This window comes from Leucopleurus acutus (assembly GCF_964270905.1).
Source record: "Leucopleurus acutus genome assembly, chromosome: 8".
NCBI classification, from domain to species: domain Eukaryota; kingdom Metazoa; phylum Chordata; class Mammalia; order Artiodactyla; family Delphinidae; genus Leucopleurus; species Leucopleurus acutus.
In genome coordinates, this window is record NC_139151.1 from 21,001,567 (window position 1) to 21,021,551 (window position 19,985).

The 19,985-nt window shown below is 45.7% G+C and overlaps 1 protein-coding gene and 1 pseudogene across 5 annotated transcripts in view; both read right to left on the minus strand.

Annotated features, from left to right (window-relative positions):
- DIXDC1 (DIX domain containing 1) overlaps nucleotides 1-19,985 on the minus strand; it is a 69,970-nt gene that overhangs the window by 23,699 nt on the left and 26,286 nt on the right. For 3 of the 4 annotated variants that reach the window (XM_082844214.1, XM_082844215.1, XM_082844213.1), the window contains 6 exons: nucleotides 18,143-18,272; nucleotides 12,427-12,552; nucleotides 10,267-10,498; nucleotides 9,272-9,379; nucleotides 3,795-3,907; nucleotides 2,256-2,404 (listed from right to left, as the gene is read on the minus strand). In XM_082844214.1, the coding sequence (XP_082700340.1) occupies nucleotides 2,256-2,404; nucleotides 3,795-3,907; nucleotides 9,272-9,379; nucleotides 10,267-10,498; nucleotides 12,427-12,552; nucleotides 18,143-18,272 (858 nt within the window). Of the gene's footprint in view, nucleotides 1-2,255; nucleotides 2,405-3,794; nucleotides 3,908-9,271; nucleotides 9,380-10,266; nucleotides 10,499-12,426; nucleotides 12,553-18,064; nucleotides 18,273-19,985 lie in introns of all 4 variants that reach the window. The other variant, XM_082844212.1, reaches the window with a different exon arrangement.
- On the minus strand, nucleotides 14,473-15,645 carry LOC309964845 (Krueppel-like factor 17; annotated as a pseudogene). The gene has a single exon. The product of its transcript is annotated as a Krueppel-like factor 17 (transcript).

Sequence of the window (19,985 nt, forward strand, 5' to 3'; positions counted from 1 at the left end):
CTTGGACTTGGGTTTGTTTGATTCTTGTTTCATTTAAAAATTCTTCATTTTTGCTCCCTAGGGCAACCTGGATAGAACAAGAAGGAAAACGTATTTGCGGAAAGGTGTCCATATTTATTTCAAGGCTTCACACCAGGCTTTGTTTTCATTAGAATATTGGCGGTGGGGTGTCGGGTGATGCAGATTTACCCTGAGGCTAAGGAAGCTCAAACCTCAGGGCGCCTTCCCAGTCCTGCCCCTCCCAGGGTCCTATAGCTAACATTGTAGTCATAATCTGTAATCTTAATTCTTAAAGAAGCCCCCCCCCAAATGGTATGCTTTAGGACCACAAAACTTGGATCTACCCCTGCAGATAGGTACAAGACCTACGGGCTCAGTGAAAGATTTAAAAATCTAGCACCATTTTGTATCAAGATTTTTTTCTCAATCCAATCCAAAGAGAAGAGATACAGAGGTTAAACCTTGTTTCAATAAATATAACATAAATTACATCATAAGTGTTGGTATATAAAATCATTTTAAGATCCAGCCACTACCAAGTCTACCAAGTACTAATTAATAATACAATTTTAGCCAAGCAAATGAATTTGGTTATCCCATGGAGTTGTGGCAGGGACCTGGGGAGAATGACACTACAGAAATACGGACTCTAGGGTCAAAGTGTTCACCCAGCTCTAATAACGTACACTAAAAAGTCAGAAATCCTGGACGTGGCTCAGTATGCAACTTGGTCATCACTGAAAGAGTTAAGAAGCCCAGTGGATGCTGTGAGCCCCATTGTATTCTGTAATGGAACTGAATTCTCATTGTGATCCTGCGGCTGTGAATTAAAACTCCTCTGTTTGCAGGGAATATTAGGATGCTGACTTTTTGCCTGTTGATTCTCTTCTTTTTCTGTCTAATCCGCTATGGGATTTCTCCCAGATTGAAAAATGCAAACCAAACTGAAAACCAAATTGATGGATATCTATGTTCATACAATGAAATTATCCTGGGAAAAACCTGGTTGAGTACAATCCCAAAATTCTCCATGCTTTAATCCTTCCTATTAAAGGACAGCACAAAAAAACCATTCCATTAACTAAACCATTCCTTATTGGAGGGACAGAGAAGGGAACTAAAAGGCAGACATTTAAAAATACAGAGCAAATGAGGGAAGAGCAACAACCTCCTTGGGAATGTTTAGGCAGTAAACGTTCCTCCAACCCCTCCCGGTTCCTGGGGCATACATTATGCAAATTATTTTACCACTGCACGAATCTCCCTTTTTCTTTAGGAAGGCTTTGTGTCCCCACCCTGTTGCTGGCTGGCTGGGAGTACGCCCTCCACCGCCTGCAGGCTGCCAGAGCCACTCACATAATGTGGGCTTTGTTTACGTGTCCATAAATATTTGACAATTCAGAAGCAGTGCAGTTCCCAGCACAAACAGAAAGGAATATTCCTAGGCAATTTCAGGGTCATCAGAACACTATAAGGGCTCCCCCAAACACGGACAGACACACAAAGACGGAGGATTGAGGGGGGTCATTCAGGGTAGGAACTAAGTCAAGTGGGTCAGTTGGCCTCTGGGGGAGATTTGCTGGCACAGAAGGTATAGGAAAAACTGAAGGGCTTTGTTGCTCTTCTACCTGATCATTATGCCTTGGCGTCCACTTACAAATGCACTAAGAGTGAGCTAAATCCCTTAGCTAGACCAGGCAGAGACCTGCAGCATTACTGGCATTTACAGCCTTCCTGATGGTGAATTCCTAGGAGAAAATCCTGACTCTTCACAATGCCATTCTTCGGTGAAAGCTGCCATTGCAGGTCTGTGGCTGCAGACAGGGGAGAAACCCACCCACAAAGCAGAGAGCCAGAGTAGATGTTTGGTAATGGTGGATATGGCTCCCATGCTTGCAGAACTCCTAACAGCTGTGCTGTCAGCAAGAGTCCCTGAGGCCCATTTAAGCATACTCACTTGTAAGGGATTTTCTGCTCTTCCTGCATTACTCCCTCTATGTAAACTCCCCAATTCTGACCTCATACATAACTGAGTCAGTTTACTTTCAACTGATCCTAGTGACTTAAAAATAATAAACAATTGGTGCGGGAATTCCCTGGTGGTCCAGCGGTTAGGATTTGGCGCTTTCACTGCCATGGCCAGGGTTCAATTCCTGGTTGGGGAACTAAGATCCCACAAGCCATGCAGCCCCGCCAAGAAAAAAAAAAAGGAAAAAATTGGTGCACCAAAGACAAACTACGAGGGAAAGAGCTACCTGTAATCCTGATATCATTTTCTTGGCTTCCTCCATTTCTTTTTCCAAATGTTCTTGTTGTTCCAACAGCTGTTCTTCCCATGAAGTCTCCAGATAGGGCCGGGGGCTGCCTGGTCTCCAGTCCCGGGACAATGGAGAGTCTGTCTCCTCTACAAGAGGAAAGGAGGGAGCACAGTTCATGTTGAAGAAAACTGAGCTGCAGGCAGAAAGCAGTTACAGACCTGCGTGTTCACAGGGCCAGGTCACCTGCCTGCTGAACCTTCTCTCACAGCACAGACTGGACTCTCCACCAGGTGGGGTTGTGAGACAGAAAGAACTGGCCATTGACTGACTCCAGGCTCACGGGAGTGACGCTTATTCTGTTAGGGAGATCCATCCTCTTTCAAACCTTCAGGAAGCAATAAGACTCCCTGGGAATCTTGGTATGGGACAGACTTTACTCTTAATTCTCTAGAATTGGCATTCCTAGAGCTTGATCCTGCCAGCTACAAAGGGGGAAGCTGTCAGAGGCAATGAAAACAAAATTCCTGTTGGTTGCTCTGGAGCTTCAGAGGGAAGACCTCAACTCAAATTCCTTTGACCATTCTGTTATGACTGAACCCCTTTCACGTATAACATTGTGTGAGTCACAAAGGAAACAAACCATACTTGTACAAAGTGTTTCAACTCTCTCTCTGGTTTTATTTCCCTATCTTTACAGTCTCTTTGCTCTGATTTCATTCATAAGAATGAATATGATAAGTATAATCCCTCTGGGTTGTTGTGCGACTAAATGAGGTAACCTATGTGCAGGGCCCGTGGTAGCTGGTTCAGAGCCAGCACTCTGTAAAGGCCTCCCTCTCCCTCCCCAGGGTGCCAGGAATCTCTGACTCAGGAACAAGACTGACTTTTTAGTACTAACACCAGGGCTAGATGGGAAATGGAATAAGGAAGAATTTAATTCCAGTTTTCCTTCAGAGGGCTTCAGTTTCATTATATTCCTTATAGGCAAATAAAACTCTAAGTCTTGTGCTTTGCTTCTTCCATGCTTTCCTCTCTGTTTAATGTAAGAAAAAGATCGACTGAGACAGAGGAAGAAGTCTACACAAAGGGAACTCTGTGGTCCTTTCTGTAGCCTTTATACCAAACATGATGCAGACCTGCTCTGTGCTGTATGTTCTCACAGATGCCTCACCTCCTACTATATATTCCTGGCCCCAATTTAAGTTAGAGAAGCACTGAAGTTATTTGCATAACACAGAAATAATAAAAACTGTTAACTTGAGTAGGCTTCTGCCTGTTTCAAAGTCATCTCCTAACTCATAGGCAGCCAGCTAATGAACAGCCTGTCTACACGGCTGCAGGATATTTGACAGCTAGGACATCAGAAGTGACAATCTATGAGAGGATACAACATTCACTGGCTACAAAGCATTAGAGCTCTCTAGAGTGGACCCTGCATGCACAGAATATGGAGGGAGAAGGCCAAGGAGAGAGTCAGGACCCCCAGACTCTTGAAGCTGTTCCTTGAGCCAACCCAGGCAGGCTGAGAAATAGTACCTGTTTTGTTCTCTATTCCTTCAGAGGGAATAATCACGAAATCTGCCTTCTCCTCCAACTGGGTTATAATAGAGTCGCTCTTTGCACTGTGGATAGGACTGGGGGAAGTCAGGCTGTGACCAAAGGAAAAGAAAGAGAAACAATTACTGCGAACCGTTGTTTAGAAGCCAGCTTTCCTAATTTATCCCAGAAACGTGTTCTTATTCATCTCACTCCTACTGCCTGACACAGTGCCTGGCCCACAGCAAGAACAAATGTTTGTTGATGAGCTTGTTAAATGAATGAAATGAATATTGAATGAATGAATGACCCAGTCCCAGGAAGTCTTTTCCACAACAAGGCTGCCTTTAAGCCTAGCTCACTGAGAAGAGATTTACCAGAAGGATGGATAATCTAGCATTTTAAAGAACTCTAATTTTTTTTGGTTTGGCTTTTTGTTTTTGTTTTTTACTTAACCACCACCTCCTCCACCATCATCCCTGGGCCCAAGTTCAGGGGCTGATGTAGTATGTGTTTTAGTAGCTTTGGGAGCTGGAAGGAAAATCTATTTCCAATACGTTGATCTTTCACTGACACATGCAATACCAGCAGAGTAATCACGGCAGATCAGCTCCGGGCTGATCCCAAAGTAGGGGATGGTGTGGAGGGTGCCTCAGAGGGGAGAAACTGCTGGAGTGTGGACAGTGCCAGGCTGGGCAAAGGAGCAGTGACATATCAACAAAGCTAGGACATGATACAGAAAAGGATGATACGTCAAAAGGGGAAAAGACCTGCTAGGGGATGGTAAAGGTTTACTTGATTTACTGCCATCAAGGAGTTATTCATATCTCTGCCACACTATTTTCAAATTGTCATCAGAAACCTTGCAACAATTCTTAAATTCTGGTATAACTACTAGCCTTGGAAGGAACTGTTTGCATTTTTAGGGAAGCAGAATTTTAAATCTCCAGAAGAAAATCTACAGGACACGATGGGAATGTGGCTGATGCTTCCATCTGAAGAGCCATCTTTCTTTGCACCACACCTTGAGAACATCGGCACTGAAACAATCTCAGGGGTTGTGGGGTCTGCAGACCCAGCCCCCTCTCAGGAATTCTTTCCAAATCCATCACCCAGACAACAGTGAAAGTGTCTTGGATTCATTGACCCACTTAATGTGCCCCTGAAGTCTCCCAGGCTAATCCTCCCAGCCACGATCAGGAGTTAACATTTCATCTTCCTAGAAACCACTAAAAATAAGAGCCAAGCACACTGGAGTTAGCAAGAAATTTCAAAAATCTCTGAAGCAGCCTGAGGACTAGTGTCTCAACCTCCTCGTTGTCCAGAGTTTTGGGCTTTGGTGGGAATGACCTCAACCAGTAACACACCCTCATCCTTATTAGAACCACAGAAAAAAAATTAGTTTTTTGTTTCTTCAAATTAAAAAAACTCACTTAATCATATCTATAGATCTACAACCCAAACAGGCAAGATGGGTGGAGAGAGGCAAGAAGTGGTATTCAGAAAAGGTAATTGCTTTACAGAACTCTCTTATCCATCTTTCACCACTTAGGCAATCTGACTTCCAGGCCAACATGCATTAGCTGCTGGAAAAGCATTAGTCTAAGGGTACTATGTCATTCATAAGAAGAACAGATTTATGACACTTCAGGACTCAGCATCCGCCTTCTTATAGAAATGGGGGTCCAAGTGCAGAAAGAGGTCTGCACCAGCTGCTCCTCTTTGAGAAATGATAAGACAACACTTTCTCAGCTGACAAGGTGTTATGGCTGACATGTTCCCTTGCCTGCATTTAGCTGGACCACTAAATGTGGGTATGTGTGAGACGAAGGGGGGCGGGGGCGGGGTGGTGTGAACCTAGGATGCAGGCGGAAAAATGCTTTCCTAAAAGCAGAGACGCATGCTCAGCTCCACTGGCTCCCTCCTAAGTGAGCTGTCTCCCATATAAGGGCAGAAAGAGGCGGATGTCTGCATATCCAACCCCACTGGGGGAGTGGCAGAGCAGCCAAAGGAAAACAACATTTCTCTTTCTTGAATTGGGGCTGCCAGTGTGTGAGGCCACGGAGAGGTAAAACCATGAAACTAACTGGCCAAGTCAAAAGGTAAAGGATCTGAGGAAGAAAAATCCTGAGGCACGTGTCAGAGCAGGCATCTTGCCGCCTCCCCAAGACGAACCTCACGGATGAGGATGGTACACTAAATCCTCTGCCTCAAGTCAGACAAAAGTATTTTAATGCTAATTAATTATATGATGTAGGCTCTCCCTGATTAGCTTTAAAACCCTATTTTATAAACAAGTAATTTCCTACTTGCCATCATAATCCTGTCAAGGAACAAGTGATTACAATATTAATTCCCACAGGTCTAACATCTCTCCAATCTTATCAGACAAACAATCTCCCAGAAAAGCTACCTTCAAATTAGAGTCAAATCAATTTTTTTTAAAAAAAACGGGTGCTGGGCAATATGAGTTCTGTTCCGTCCTGAAGTGCCTCCTTCTGTAGAGACCAGACAGGGTCAAGGTCCACTCCTTCCCCTATGCTGGTTGCAGCTTCCTAAATCCACTGTATTTTACAGTGATAATCCCAGGCCAGCAGCCTGTTCTCCCCAATATAGCGCCCCCACCGATCCCCGCCTGTCTCTGGCTAACAGCATCCTCCAGTCCTGGCCCTGCTGCCACCCATGCCCCCCACCTCCAAAGCCAAAGTGGCTTCACCTCACCATTTGACTTGCGTCCCTCCCATGGTCCCCCTCGTGGCTCCGGCTTCAGCAAGTCGGCTTCCCGGGGTGAAGTGGGAGGCTGAAAGTCACAGCGCTCCCCAATTCGGGCATGTCTCCCCGCGCTGAGGCCCGAAGAACGACTCCACGGGCAGGCCAACTACCAGAGCCGCTCGCCCCGGTCCCGAGAGGGAGGAGGGAGGACAGAGAAGCAGGCGTCTCGGCCCCAGGGACGGGGATGCTCCCGGTTCTGAGGCGCGCTGTCCCAGCAGCTCAGACACTGCAGCAGCCCAGCCTCGGCGGAAGCCGCCTCCCCTCGCAGGCTGCGGGTCCCCGGCAGCGGCATCGTGGTCTCCGCGGCCGCGCGGCTCCGGGCGTGCCCCCGGGCGCAGGCATTTCAACCCATCTCCGACCCACCGAAGAAAGGCTGCCGGCAGCTCCGGCTGCGCGGTCGAGTCCCGGTCGGGCGGCAGGCGGCGATCCCAGCTCCGCACCGCCTCCCCGGTCCCACCCTCCCGACGCCCTCCCCCGCTTCCCAGGCTGTCACTTGCGGGCAGGCAGCGCCGGGCTCGGACCCAGGCTGGCGCTCGGCCGGCCGACTGAGCTCGAGGCGGAGCGGGGCGGGGCTGCGGGGCCCAGCGGGAGCCCCTGGCGAGGCACCGGAGAGGCCGCCGGTTGGCAGAGGGAGGGGTCTGTGGTCCCGGTCTGGAGAAGCCCAGAACTGATAGCGGTGCCTTCTTCTCTCTGAACCCTGCCTTCGTGGGCACGGAGGTCGGGGTGGGTCTAACGCGGCTCCTTGTGGGAGGGGGCTCCCCCGGAAACCCGCCGAACGCCTGTCTCCCGCACCCGCCCCTCGGGCGTTTCATGTGTTCTTTTTTCCCAGCTAAGGATCGTTTTGCTTGGATATGGTGAGAGGCTGGCCCGAGGTCGACAGGTCTACGAAGCAACAGGCGGGCAGTCGGGCAGGGCTTTGCCAGGATGTCTCTCAAGGAGCAGGGGGAGGGGATGGGACATAAGGGCCTGTCTTTCCTACCTTCTGAACCACTCCCCGTTCTGAATCACATACCAGGGACCTCCTGGCCTTCATGGATCACTTAGACATTAGGTGGACTCCCCCTGAGTGGGGGGTGGCGGAGGGGGGGGAGGGGGGCAGAATGTGCCAGAGCCTTCTGGGTCCCAGCGTGCTGCCTGAGGATCCCAAAGAGGTGAGTGAGAGGTTGGCTTAGAAGAAAACGACCAAATCAGGAAGGAGAGAAAGAGGAAAGCAAACTATTCTTTGACCCCTCGCCTAGAAAACTGTCACTGTCGACCCACTGGAGCCTGATTTCCAATGGCCGCTAATTCACACGGTCTCATACCCCTGCTCCCAGTCTGAGTTCTGCCAGACAGGAGGAAAGCAGGTGCTCTCAGGAAAAAATCCAGACTCTTTTTTTCTCTAACTCTGGCAAGCACTATCAGGCACAGAAAAGTAAAAGGCCTGAAGCCATGCAGGAAGCAACAGATCTCATTATACAATGAAATATCCTTTGATTCTGTACCAAGTGATAGTCCAAGCAGCAAGCAAGGAAGGAATGGTTTAGATTCTCAGTAAAAGCACATCTATTGCTTAATGGGTACAAGGTTTCCTTTTAGGGTGATGAAAATCTCTTTGGACTGGATAGAAGTGATGGTTGCACAATATTAATGAAGGTACTACATACCACTGAATTGTACACTTTAAAATGATTAATGGCTAATTTAATGTCATGTGAATTTTAAAAATAAAAAAACACAACTATTAAATGTGAAAATTAAAGTCGAGCAAGGTTACCAGTATATTAAAATGATGGAAAGAATTCCATGTGACCTCAGCAAATTAGAAAATAGTCCATCAAACTAAGATGGAATTTTATTAGGAAAAGAAATAGGAGGAAGGAAACAAACACATAAAATACATACATATTAGACAAAGAACAATTAGGCTTAACTATAACAGACTAATCCTGGGTTGAGGTAAGAGAGAAAAGGTTATAAGAGCATAAATTAAATATGCTTCAGCAATGAAATGAAGTTAGTAAATAAGCTAACATGACCTGGGGATGTGTTTATAGGAGCATGATTTACATGAGCCAGGAAAATAATCTTTTTCTGCCACTATACTTGGCATTGATCAGGCTTTTATTAGAGCACTGTGTTCTGTTTTGGTCGCTGCATTTGGCTCTAAGGGATATAGACAACATTTTTCAGCTAGAGTCACACACATTGTTAGCCCACTCAAATGTGTACTAATCGGCCACAATTCCCAGCCCTGTAAATGAAAGGTGGGAACATTCTAAAGGCTCTAAGACAACTCTGTTCATTTTCTCTTGCTATGAGCTTTATACAGCCTTCTCAGGCCATAACTGAAGAGTCAGACTCAGGCACAAAGGCAGTGCAATGGAACTGGCTCTCACAAACACTGGCAGCTGATATGCAAATATCAGAACCATCGGGCTGGGCCCTAGCAAGTCCCAGTCATGCCCCCATGTGGACACAGCAAAGCACTGGCACTGATATGTAGGAAATTCACAAGCATCCCAGCCTACCCTCCTGTCAGCACAAAACCACAGACCGTGCTGAGGGCTACCCCTTTAAAGCCAAACATAAACTGAAGGAAAGAGAAAGGGCTTCAGTGCCTTATTGCCTGTTGCATTACTACCTGAAGCTGACAACCCTGAGAATCCCCACAATTCAGCTCTTAGGGAGGATTGTAGTGGTGAAGAATCTGAGGCCACAGTTACCTGGAGCAGCTGGACTCGGATGGGGACCTTTGCTGCCCTTCATACTGCTGCACCAGGGCTCGCACGCTCCAGCATGGATTCCCAATCTCCTCATCCACGCTGCTGTTCCTAAAGGCAGAGGGCACCAGCAAAGGAGAAGGTGTCAGTCCTTCAGGTCAACCCAACAAGTACTGATAGACACCACTTTGGGAGCACTATGGGAAAAAAGATGAATAAGGCAAAGCCCCTGCCTTAAGGACACTTGAAACCTAGTAAGAAAGGTAGATACAAAAAACCAGTAATTTCACCAATCTCTGCAACACCTCAGAGTCGTGTTCCCTCTCAGCAGATGCACACCCACAAAGCATTTCCTGCCGTGACTCTCTAGGACAGCCCGCCCTTTAGGATACACTCCAGGGGAAGACTCAGGGATGAATCGGGATGTTGCTGCCACATATATCTCCCAGTGCAGAAAACACACTGTGCCAAAGGCATATATTTAAAACTCTGGGTACTTCCCTGGTGGTCCAGTGGTTAAGAATCCACCTTCCAAGGCAGGGAACATGGGTTCGATCCCTGGTCAGGGAACTAAGATCACACATGCTGCGAGGCAACTAAGTCCATGCGTTCTAGAGCCTGCATGCCACAACTAGAGAGAAGCCTGCGGGCTGCAACCAAGAGTCCGCGTGCCACAACTAAAAGATGCCGCAACTAAGACCAGATGCAGCCAAATAAATAAATACATGAATATTTTAAAAAATAAAATAAAACAAAACTTTGCACACCAAAGCAAAAAATTACATATACGATTCCTTTACTTTCTACTAAAGGCAAAATAAACATCTCTAAAAGAGAGGGCCTTTTTTCTCTTTTGGAGTGCCCTCTCCAACCTCCATTCCATGCTCTTTTCTGCAATGTGGGCTGTGTAGGTGGTATTTCCCTTTACTGCACTATATCATTTAAGGGAAGAAATATCAGAGTGGGTTGAGTTCCCATCCCCAGATTTCCATCCTTACCTCTGTCTGTATCGAAAGACATCCCGCCCTGACCGTGACACGTCGTGACACACATCAGCTAGGGCGGCAGCTGCTCCCTGGGCCACAGCAGTGGCACAGTGTGGCTGGTGACTCTGCAGAGGGACTCTGGCGTCCTGTCCTTGGTTCACTGTCCTGCTGGAGCCCGGTTTGAAATGAGCTGCCAAGGCCAGGACCAGCCTCATGATAGACTTCAGGTTGCCTTCCACGATATCTGAGGATCGGAACAGACCGAGAGGTCCTAAGAGAGAGGCAGAGAGCTGAGGACTCCTTCAGTTACTACGTATTTGCTAGTGAGCAGGTAAGCAAGGCAATCAAGCTCTCTGTGTTCAACAGGGAGACAGAGTATTTGAAAGCAATTACAATAACGTACAATAACGTGTGAGAGGAGAAGTACAGGATTCTCTGGGAGCTCAGAGAAGAAGCATCTTGTCTAGTCTAGAGGGCTCTGGGAGGGATTCCCTGAGGAAGTGAGTTCTAAACTGAGACGTGACTGACCAATAATGGTTTATCAGATGAGGGAAGGGAAGGAAAAGAGTATTCCAAGAAGAGGGAACAGCAGGCATGAAGGTCTAGAGGTGAGACAGCACGACACACCCGAACTGCGCCCTCCAGTATGGGAGCCACTAGCCACATGCAGCTATTGAGCACTTAAAAGGTAGCTGTAGTCTGAGCTGAAACGTGCTAGTACTAACCTAGCACACACACAGAAACAGAATGAAAAATCTCATGAGACTTAGTACAAAAAATAGAATGGAAAATGTCTCATTAATAGTGTTTTACATTGATCATATGTTGAGCTGATAATATTTTGGATATGTTGGGTGAAGTAAAATATATTATTAAAATTATTTTCAACCATTTCGTTTTCTTTTTTTTTTTAACCGTGGCTATTAGACACATTCAAGTCATGTATGAGACTCACGTTATATTTCTATGGCACACGCTGTGGAAGAGGAACAGAAAGCAGCTCAGCATAGCCAGAGCTCAGAGTTCAGGGGGAGAGGGTGAAAGATGGAGGAGGATGAACAGGAGGTGAGGTCAGAAAGGGCATGGTGAGCCAGAGGAAGGACTCTGGATTTTCTCCTAAGGGCCCTCAGATGCAGAGGAATGGCATGAGCATATATACTCTTAGAAAGATCATTCTGGCTGCGGTGTGGAGAGCAGAGGGGAGGGGGACAGAAATGGATGCAGTGGGACTAATTAGGAAGCTGTTGCACTTCTCCAGGTAAATGACAATGATGTCCTGAACGGCAGTGTTCCCTCAAAATAGCCGACTTTAATGGGCCAGATCCCCAAGCCCACTCCTCGTGGGGACCAGATCTGAGATATTATGGCATTCTAAATTTTGTCCTAGAAAAAAAAGAGAAATGCAGGCAGAAAAAAATGTAATAGGTCTGGTTAACATAAGGAAATAGGTAAAATGCTATGTTTTAGTTTCATAGCCTTTTAAATATGCAAGGTTTCCAAAAGGATTGATTGATACCTTCTACAGGCACTCTCAATGGTCAGTATCTGCCCCGCATGAATGAGCCCAACACAGAGAACACTAATAACACAGGAAAGGAGGGCTCCCTCCTGCCCCCCATTCTCATTAGAGCCACAGGCAATCAGGCCCAGAAACTGAAGCTGAAACAGAATCAGATTATAATCAGTTCAACAGAAGCAGTGAGAGGACCTGGGAGCCTGTGCCTTCTGAGGACACCTGCACCATTTCTTCCCTGAAGCCTGGGCTCAAACTGGATTGAGAGGTGTCCTCTTCTGGCCACGTGACTCAAAAACCTCAAAAAACATAATCTATCTTCATTTTTGATAGCTTAAACAAGACATTCTAAAATTAATGTCACAATTTTATAATTTCTTTTCTGTTAATCTTCCTACACACACTCAAGCAAAACTTTACTCAGTTAAAATGAATAGAGAACTTCTATCTTCACCCAGGTTTCCAAAGCACTTGGATTTTGATAATCGCTCTGTCCCAAGAGGATAACTTTCTTTATGGAAAAATGATACGAGGTCGTGGGCCTAACCCTACTCGAGTCTACTCGGAACGCTCAGCTACATAACAGATAGTTCTGAGGGTGACAGTCACCAGGTAAAGATGAGTGTACTCACCCACTACGGACAGGATGAAGCACTGACCTTTAGCTGAAGTCTGGTGCATACGAATCTTTTTGGAGGCTACAAACTGTAACACTTTCTCCACATTATTTTTCATCTCCTGCTGGTTACTGGGACTCAGCTGTACACCACTCAGCTTTTCTCCTGCTGTTAGGATAAAGAAAATATTTGAGGTTATGGGGAGCAGTACTGTCACAGTTTCATAGTAGCCAGACACAGAGAAAGAGAATATTTGATGTAAACACTAAGATTATCTATAAATATGCAAGTGAGTTAGGCCTTGGTGTTTGTAATTTGGATGGGGAATAGGAAAATGAAAGTCTTTTGCAGGGCCTTCAAATTTTCAAATTTATTCCCAGGGGCCTGTGAAGTTGCTGTGCATACATTTTTTCATTCGACAAATATTCATGAATATTCATTCAACAAATATTCAGCACAATATGCACTGTGTGCCAGGCCCTATTCTAAGCACCAGAGAAACAGCAATGACCAGGACTTCGTCTTTCCTTCCATCATAGAGTTTATATCTGTAGGGATGACAGATGACCAAGGTAACAAATAAATCTTCAATATAATTTCAGGTAGTGATAAGTACTATGAGGAACGACAAAGAAGAGTGATCACGGTCTCTCTGATAACACATTTGGGCAGAGGCTTGAATAAAGTAAGAGAGGTTAAGATTTGCGGAGGAAGCATTCCAGGCTGAGAATGCACAGATCCCAACCCCAAGGTGGGAATGAGCTCAGCTTATCTGAGGAACAGCAACAAGACCATAGGGCTGGAGTGGAGAGAGCAAGGAGTCGAGTCCTGGGGTAAGGTGGAGAGGTAAGCAAGGCCAGGCCATGTGGAGCTTTAGGGACCAGAGGAAAAGAGCAAAGACCTTGAATTTTATTCTATGTGTAATGGACGGCCAACAGAGGGTTTGAGGTAAGGAAGTTACATGATCTGATTTATGTTTTTAAAAGTTGACTCTGTGTGGACATAGATTATGTGAAGAGGAAATAGGGAGATTAGCTAAAAGGGAAGTGAAAACAATCAAGCAAGAGATAATGATGGTTTGGGAAGAAGCTGAGAAGTCAGATACTGGGTACATTTTTTTTTTAATTTTTAATTAATTAATTTTTTAAAGTACCAATGTTTATATGGGTGATTACAGGGCACTGAGAGTAAGAAAAGGGACTCAACACAAGGAAGAACAGGAGGTAATGCCAGGTGGTAGCGGGTTGAGTCCGCTTCATGACAAGCCTTGAAGAGGCACAAAAGCTGTGTCCACTGGCTACTTGGGAGGTCTCCCCAGTGGGAGAAATGGTATCTTGCACCAGTTCAGGGAAGGGAGGGAAGAAGGGGGAATTTATCACCTGGATTTCTCCCATCTCCCATTAGTCAAATGTTATCCCAGGAGCACTAACTCTTCCACATTCCTGGGTTGCTAGTGGCTACTTGAGATACCAGATCCCATGTCCTGTGGGGTCATTCCATCCAAGTCTGGAAATGATGGGAGGAGATAAACTCTGGGTATGCGGCTGGTGAGTGCCGGAGAGAATCTGGTTTTGTACGTAAGATGTGTTCATGACAGTCCAACAGTGTTTTTCTTTTACCAGAAGAGGGAACCTGGCATAATGATCAAAGACCTCTCCCAAGGTCACATAGCTAGTAAGTGGTAAATTCAGGATTTGAACATAGTCTTGGCTCTGGAAACTGGCTCTGGAAACTGTCAAAGACCAAGATAAGGAAGTTGGATTTTATGCAGCAGGCAAAGGAGAGTCGCTAAAGGGTTTCAAGCTGGGAATGATGTAAGATAAAGAGCTTTTTATAAAGCTCCCAATCTCTACTTTGCTCCATCTTCCCATGTGGCTGAACTTGGCACACAAGTAGGTGGCCCCAGAGATGTGAGGACATCCAAGACAGTTTTTGAGCTCTGACTAGATCCAGAGCTCACATGGGCTTCAACACTGCCTCATAATCTTTCTGTCTTCATCAAAGCCTACACCTACCAAAGAGACTAGCTGGTCAGAGGCAGGCAGGATCTGGGCGGAAAGGTCAAAATGAGGGGAAGAGTAGATTGACCTAAAGACCAGGAGCAGGAGAACCAGCCATACATCCACTGTCAGCCAGTGGGTCTGGGGATGTTGGCACCCGCATATGAGCCCTTTGGTGCTGTCTGAGATGGTCAGATCTCATGAATTGTCGGCTGCACTGGTCACATTTATGTGGTCGGTATTTGGCGTGTATCCGAGTATGTCTTCCAAGTTCATCAGATCGGAAGAGGGACCAAGTACAGGCTTCCCACATGCATTTACAGGGCCTTTCACCTGTGAGTTTGCGTTGGTGACTCACGAGGTGAGAGCCCTTAGCTTTTTCACAGTTCTCTCAGTTGCAGCGGTTAAGGCCTTGAATCTGGGGATCTCCTCCTGGGAGCCCTTTCCTGGGCCCCGGAATACTGCTCTGCTTTCCGTGGAGCAGGTAAAGACTACTTAGGTAGGAAGGGGTCTTCCTGGGAGACTGGCTGGCTCACAAAAGAGCCCTGGGATTCCAAAGCCAGCAATAATGGGATCCAGCTAGGGGCATCCCTAAGTTGTGGGGTTTCTAAACTGCAACATCTGAGCCAAAGAGGGGAGCATTGCCTGGGCCTCAGTGGAAGGCACGGTTGTATACAATAATGTTTTACGTGTTAAAGGGTCTCTGTTAGAAGTTACCGTTGGGAAGCCAGAATAAGGCATTGTTCGCATTCTGATGTGGGACATCATTGGGATTCCACTGGCAGGTGAGACTGGCGGCCCATTGGGGGGCATTCTTAGATTCCCACCAAAGGTCGTGGCCCCTGGAATACTGGGCTCTCCTAAGGGCATTGCTTGGGGCCCCTGGAAAATCATCATTCCTGGCTGGGAAGGAGACATTCCCTGAGTAAATCATCTGGGAAGGAGTGAAAGTCACTTGGGGGCTCACACCGTGGTCAGGCAGCAACATACAGAACTGTGGTCCCATTTCACTGGCATTCTGCCTGGGTGCCTCAGCAGAGACCAAGGGGATCCTATCCAGCTCTGTGCACTGACGGACATGTTGAAAACCTGATGGGCCATGGTTCCAAGAGGTGTGCACTCCACTGCTTCCAGGAGATGAAGACATGTCCAAGATAGACATTGACTTCTCAGTCTCCTCTGTGAACTGGTGCAGAGCCACATGCCACCGGCTCAGGCCCTTGGCTCCCTGCTCCATCTTAACCTGGGATCGGTTGCACATTGAGACTACACAAGGGTCCAGACCCACACCTGAGCAAAGCTCCTGGGTACATTTTTAATATAAAGCGCACAGCACATGTGAAGGACTGGATATGATATATGAGGAAAAGAGAATAATAAAAGACAACTTCTAAATGTTCTGCTTTAACAGCTGGGTGAATGGTACTGTGATGTGTTAGATGAAGAATCTCGGAGGATAGAGGGATCAGCGGGGAGAAGGAAAAACTCTGATTATGACACATGAAGAGAGCTACAGTTTTTTCTTTTGGCCCAACCAGAGATTGAACCCAGGCCCTCATCAGTGAAAGCGCCGAGTCCTAACCACTGGACCACCAGGGAATTCCCGAGAGCTGCATTTTAGACATCCAAGCGGAGACGTTGAACAGGAAGTTGATATTCATGTCTAGAACTCAATGAAAAGCTTAGGACTAAAGATACAAATTTGGGAAGAGCTCACTTAGGGATAGAGAATATATAAGGACTAAGGTCTAAGCCTCTAAGGAGAACTTCAACATTTAGAGGTCAGGAAGGAGGAGATAGCCAGCAAAGCTAACAGGAGAGGCCAGTGAGGAAGGAGGAAAACTCGAAACCACAGGGTCCTGGAGTCCAAGGGGAGAAGGTGTTTGGAGGAGGAGGGAGTGATCCACTGTCAGGTTCTGCTAAGTTGAATACAGCGAGGACTGAGGCCTGGTCACTGGATTTGACAAGGCAGAGGTTGTGACCTTGAGGAGAGCAGTTTCGGGGGAGTAGTGGGATCAAAAGCCCAGTGAAGGCTGGCTAAAGAAAGAATGGGAAATAAGGCAGTGAATTCTGTGAATTTTTCTATATAGCCAAGTCACAACAGAACGCAGCATTTAAGAACCTGGGTTTGGGTAAACAAGAATACGTATTCATATTGCTTGTATATGCATAGAATATCTCTGGGAAAAAAAAAGCAAGAAACTGCTAACACTGGTTGCCTCCAGAAAGAGCAGGTAGCTGGCAGGGGGACAGAGGTGGAAAAATGGCTTTCGACTTTATATCCTCTTGTGTTGTCTGGATTTTCTAACTGATTACATTTCCAGTATAATCTATTCAAATGAATGAAGAATTAAATGAGCTCATTTTAAAATGAGCTTTGGAATTAAAGCAGATCTAGGTTTGTATCTCTGCTTTGCCACTTACAGTTATGTGACGTTGTAAAGTTGCTTAACCTTTCTAAATCCTATAAAATGGGTGAAATAGTACTTACATCATATCTATATCATAAGTCCATCAAAGTAGCATGCTTAGCACAATGCTTGATATATACATATACATATATATATAATATATAAAGTACTCAATGAATTTACATATTTTTATAAATTCTCTTTTAAGTTTGTTTCCTGAAAATGGGGCTATTATGTTTCTCAAAGGTTGATGATCAAATGAAATTAAATGAGATAGTGTTCAATAAATAGCAGCTGCTATTACTATTACCATGGTTATTATAACCATAAGTGAATACTCTAATGAATCCATGAGCTGTCTGAATGAGGTATTCATGGACAGGCTGTCTGTTGCAAACCTGACTTCTTACATACCACTTGCAAACCCCACATCCCTCAAAGACTCTAGGCAAGGTAAGCTGACTTACATGACAATGAACGTTTGAGTACCTACTATGTGTCTGGCACTTGGTTAGGGGTTGTAGAAACAGAAAAAAAATTATACTGTACCTGCTCTTAAAGAGCTCAGTCTATACAGGAGAAATAGATAGTAAATAATTACCTTTTGGTGAGAGAAATAATAACAGAGCTACAGACAAATGCTATGGAAATAAGGTTATGATACCATCTAATAAGAATGACCGGCAACAACTCCAGGGCTTCAAGAAAACAAGGTCTCTTGGGAAGCATCATGGTAGTGAATACCAGAGAGGGGTCCTTTTGCTGCTAACACACCTTCTTTTTGCCTGGCTACCGCTTCCTTTTCCAGCCTCAGTCTAGACATCAAATCTTCTGGCAAGCCATCCCTCAACCCCTAAGACTGGGTTGGGTGTCCCCCATGTGCTCCTATCTGTACTTGCCCCATCAGAATACTAAGTACATTAATGGAAGTGACTTCACTTTCCAGTCTTTCCAAATAGATTGGGAGACTCTTGAGAGCCTAGACTGTGCTCATCATCATACTCCCAAAGCTTAACACGGCACCTGCAACACAGTGTTTATTGACGATAAATAAATAAAGTAACCTTGGGCGAGTATCTTAAGTCTTCTCTACTTCCATTTCCATTTATTTTATTCATTTATTTAAAAAAATTTTTTTGGCCGCAGTATGCGGGATCTTAGTTCCCCGACCAGGGATCGAACCTGTGCCTCGTGCAGTGGAAGCTCAGACTCTTAACCACTGGACCACCAGGGAAGTCCCATTTCCATTTATTTTAAAGAAGGAGCAATCTGCTCTGAAGGGTATATGGAGGATAAAAGAGGCCATGTTCTGGTTTACGCTAACATTAGGGTCCAGGGCCAACTGACCTACAATCTCGATGAGATACGCCAGGATCACCCCATCCCGGAGATCCTGTCGCAGGTCCTGCACAGGCTTCACTGTTGGCCTCTTCTTCAGCTGTGCGTTCACCCAGGCCACATATGCCTGCAGCTGTTGCTGGAAAATGAAAGGTGGAAATAAGGGAATAGTTGCATATTATTCTTATCCTCTACCCTGCACCCTCTAAGGCAGCATTTGAGATTGGGCAATCTATAACCAGAGGGAGGAGGAGGTTTTAAGGAAAGAAAGAAAGATGGTCAGACATGGAGTATGTTCTAAAATTCTCTAGTTTTATGCTAGTCTCCAGGGATAAGCTAACCTCTGACTTGGGTGGCAGTGTGGACACAGGTACGCAGATGAGTGTTTCAGTGACTATGACTCCTGCTTTCCTTGAGTTTTGCTCTGTTAACCAGGGATAAAGGCTGGGCCAGAACCACAGCCAGTTTTCAAGTGTAACCACTGCTGCCAGCAACCCATTATGCTTCTCAGGAACAATCACTCATGTCCTGTATGCACAATGAACTGTGACACTCCTAAGAATTGATCTTGGGGAACCAGGAATCAACAGGAACCAAGCTCAGAAATGCCTCTCCCATAGCTGATTTCTTTACAATGAGACTTAACTGAACCCAATCCAAGGTTTATTCTCCTGAGCCTATAATCCTGGGATTGCTACGGAGCTAGTTTTAATCCATGCTTTATATTGTCAAAGAGGATCTAGTTACCTGAAACCTGCACAAAGAAAGAAAAAGAAAGGCTATGACGAGCAGTGTTCCTGAAGACTGGGGCTGCAGATGGAGGGAGGTTTCATTTTTCAGACAAAGCTATGGCCCAGTACCATCAGAAACCCGTCAGACTCAGGTTGGACACATAACTCATCCCAACACTTAGACAACCTTACATATTCCATTTTAAACACAGCTTGCATACAGGTGTTTATTCTGATTATCTGGTCTGAAGATGGGCACTAAATATCAAAATAGCACATGAACAATGTCAGTACAGGCAGCAGTTCTGTCTGATTTCTGTAGAAGCCCAAGACCCTGAACCTAAAAATTAAGTTCAAAGGCTAACAGTATTAAACTATAATTTGGTTAAAGTACAGTTGATTTCTAAGCCCCAAGTACTTCCTTAATGAAATGATATTGGAAATTACTCACTGGCTGCTTCCTGGGCTTAAATGAAATCTTCACTATTTTCTTTCTCTATGTCGATTTGTGGGAATAAATAAAGTCCTTTGGAAGGTAGTGCTAAGGCAATAATCTATCAGCTACGGACAAACTATAGGAAGTGCAATGATCAGCAGGAGGTGGGGGGAGGAATCTGATATTTACTGAGTACCTACCATGAACTAAACACTATTTTTGATGTTTTATATATGTTTTTTAAAATAAATTTACTTATTTTATTTTTGGCTGCGTTGAGCCTTCGTTGCTGCACGTGGGCTTTCTCTAGTGGTGGTGGGCACGGGCTTCTCATTGCAGTGGCTTCTGCTGTTGCAGAGCACAGGCTCTAGGCACTCGGGCTTCAGTAGTTGCAGCACGTGGGCTCAGAAGTCATGGCTCGCAGGCTTTAGAGCACAGGCTCAGTAGTTGTGGCACACGGGCTTAGCTGCTCCGTGGCATGTGGGATCTTCCCAGACCAGGGCTTGAACCCGTGTTCCCTGCATTGGCAAGTGGATTCTTAACCACTGCTCCACCAGGGAAGCCCCTATATATGTTTTAATGAGTTAATAATGTACCTGGAACACAGCCTGCCACACAGTTGATGCTTACTAAATGGTCATTATTATTTTCATTATCATTACCTAATTCAGTTCTCACAAAAGCA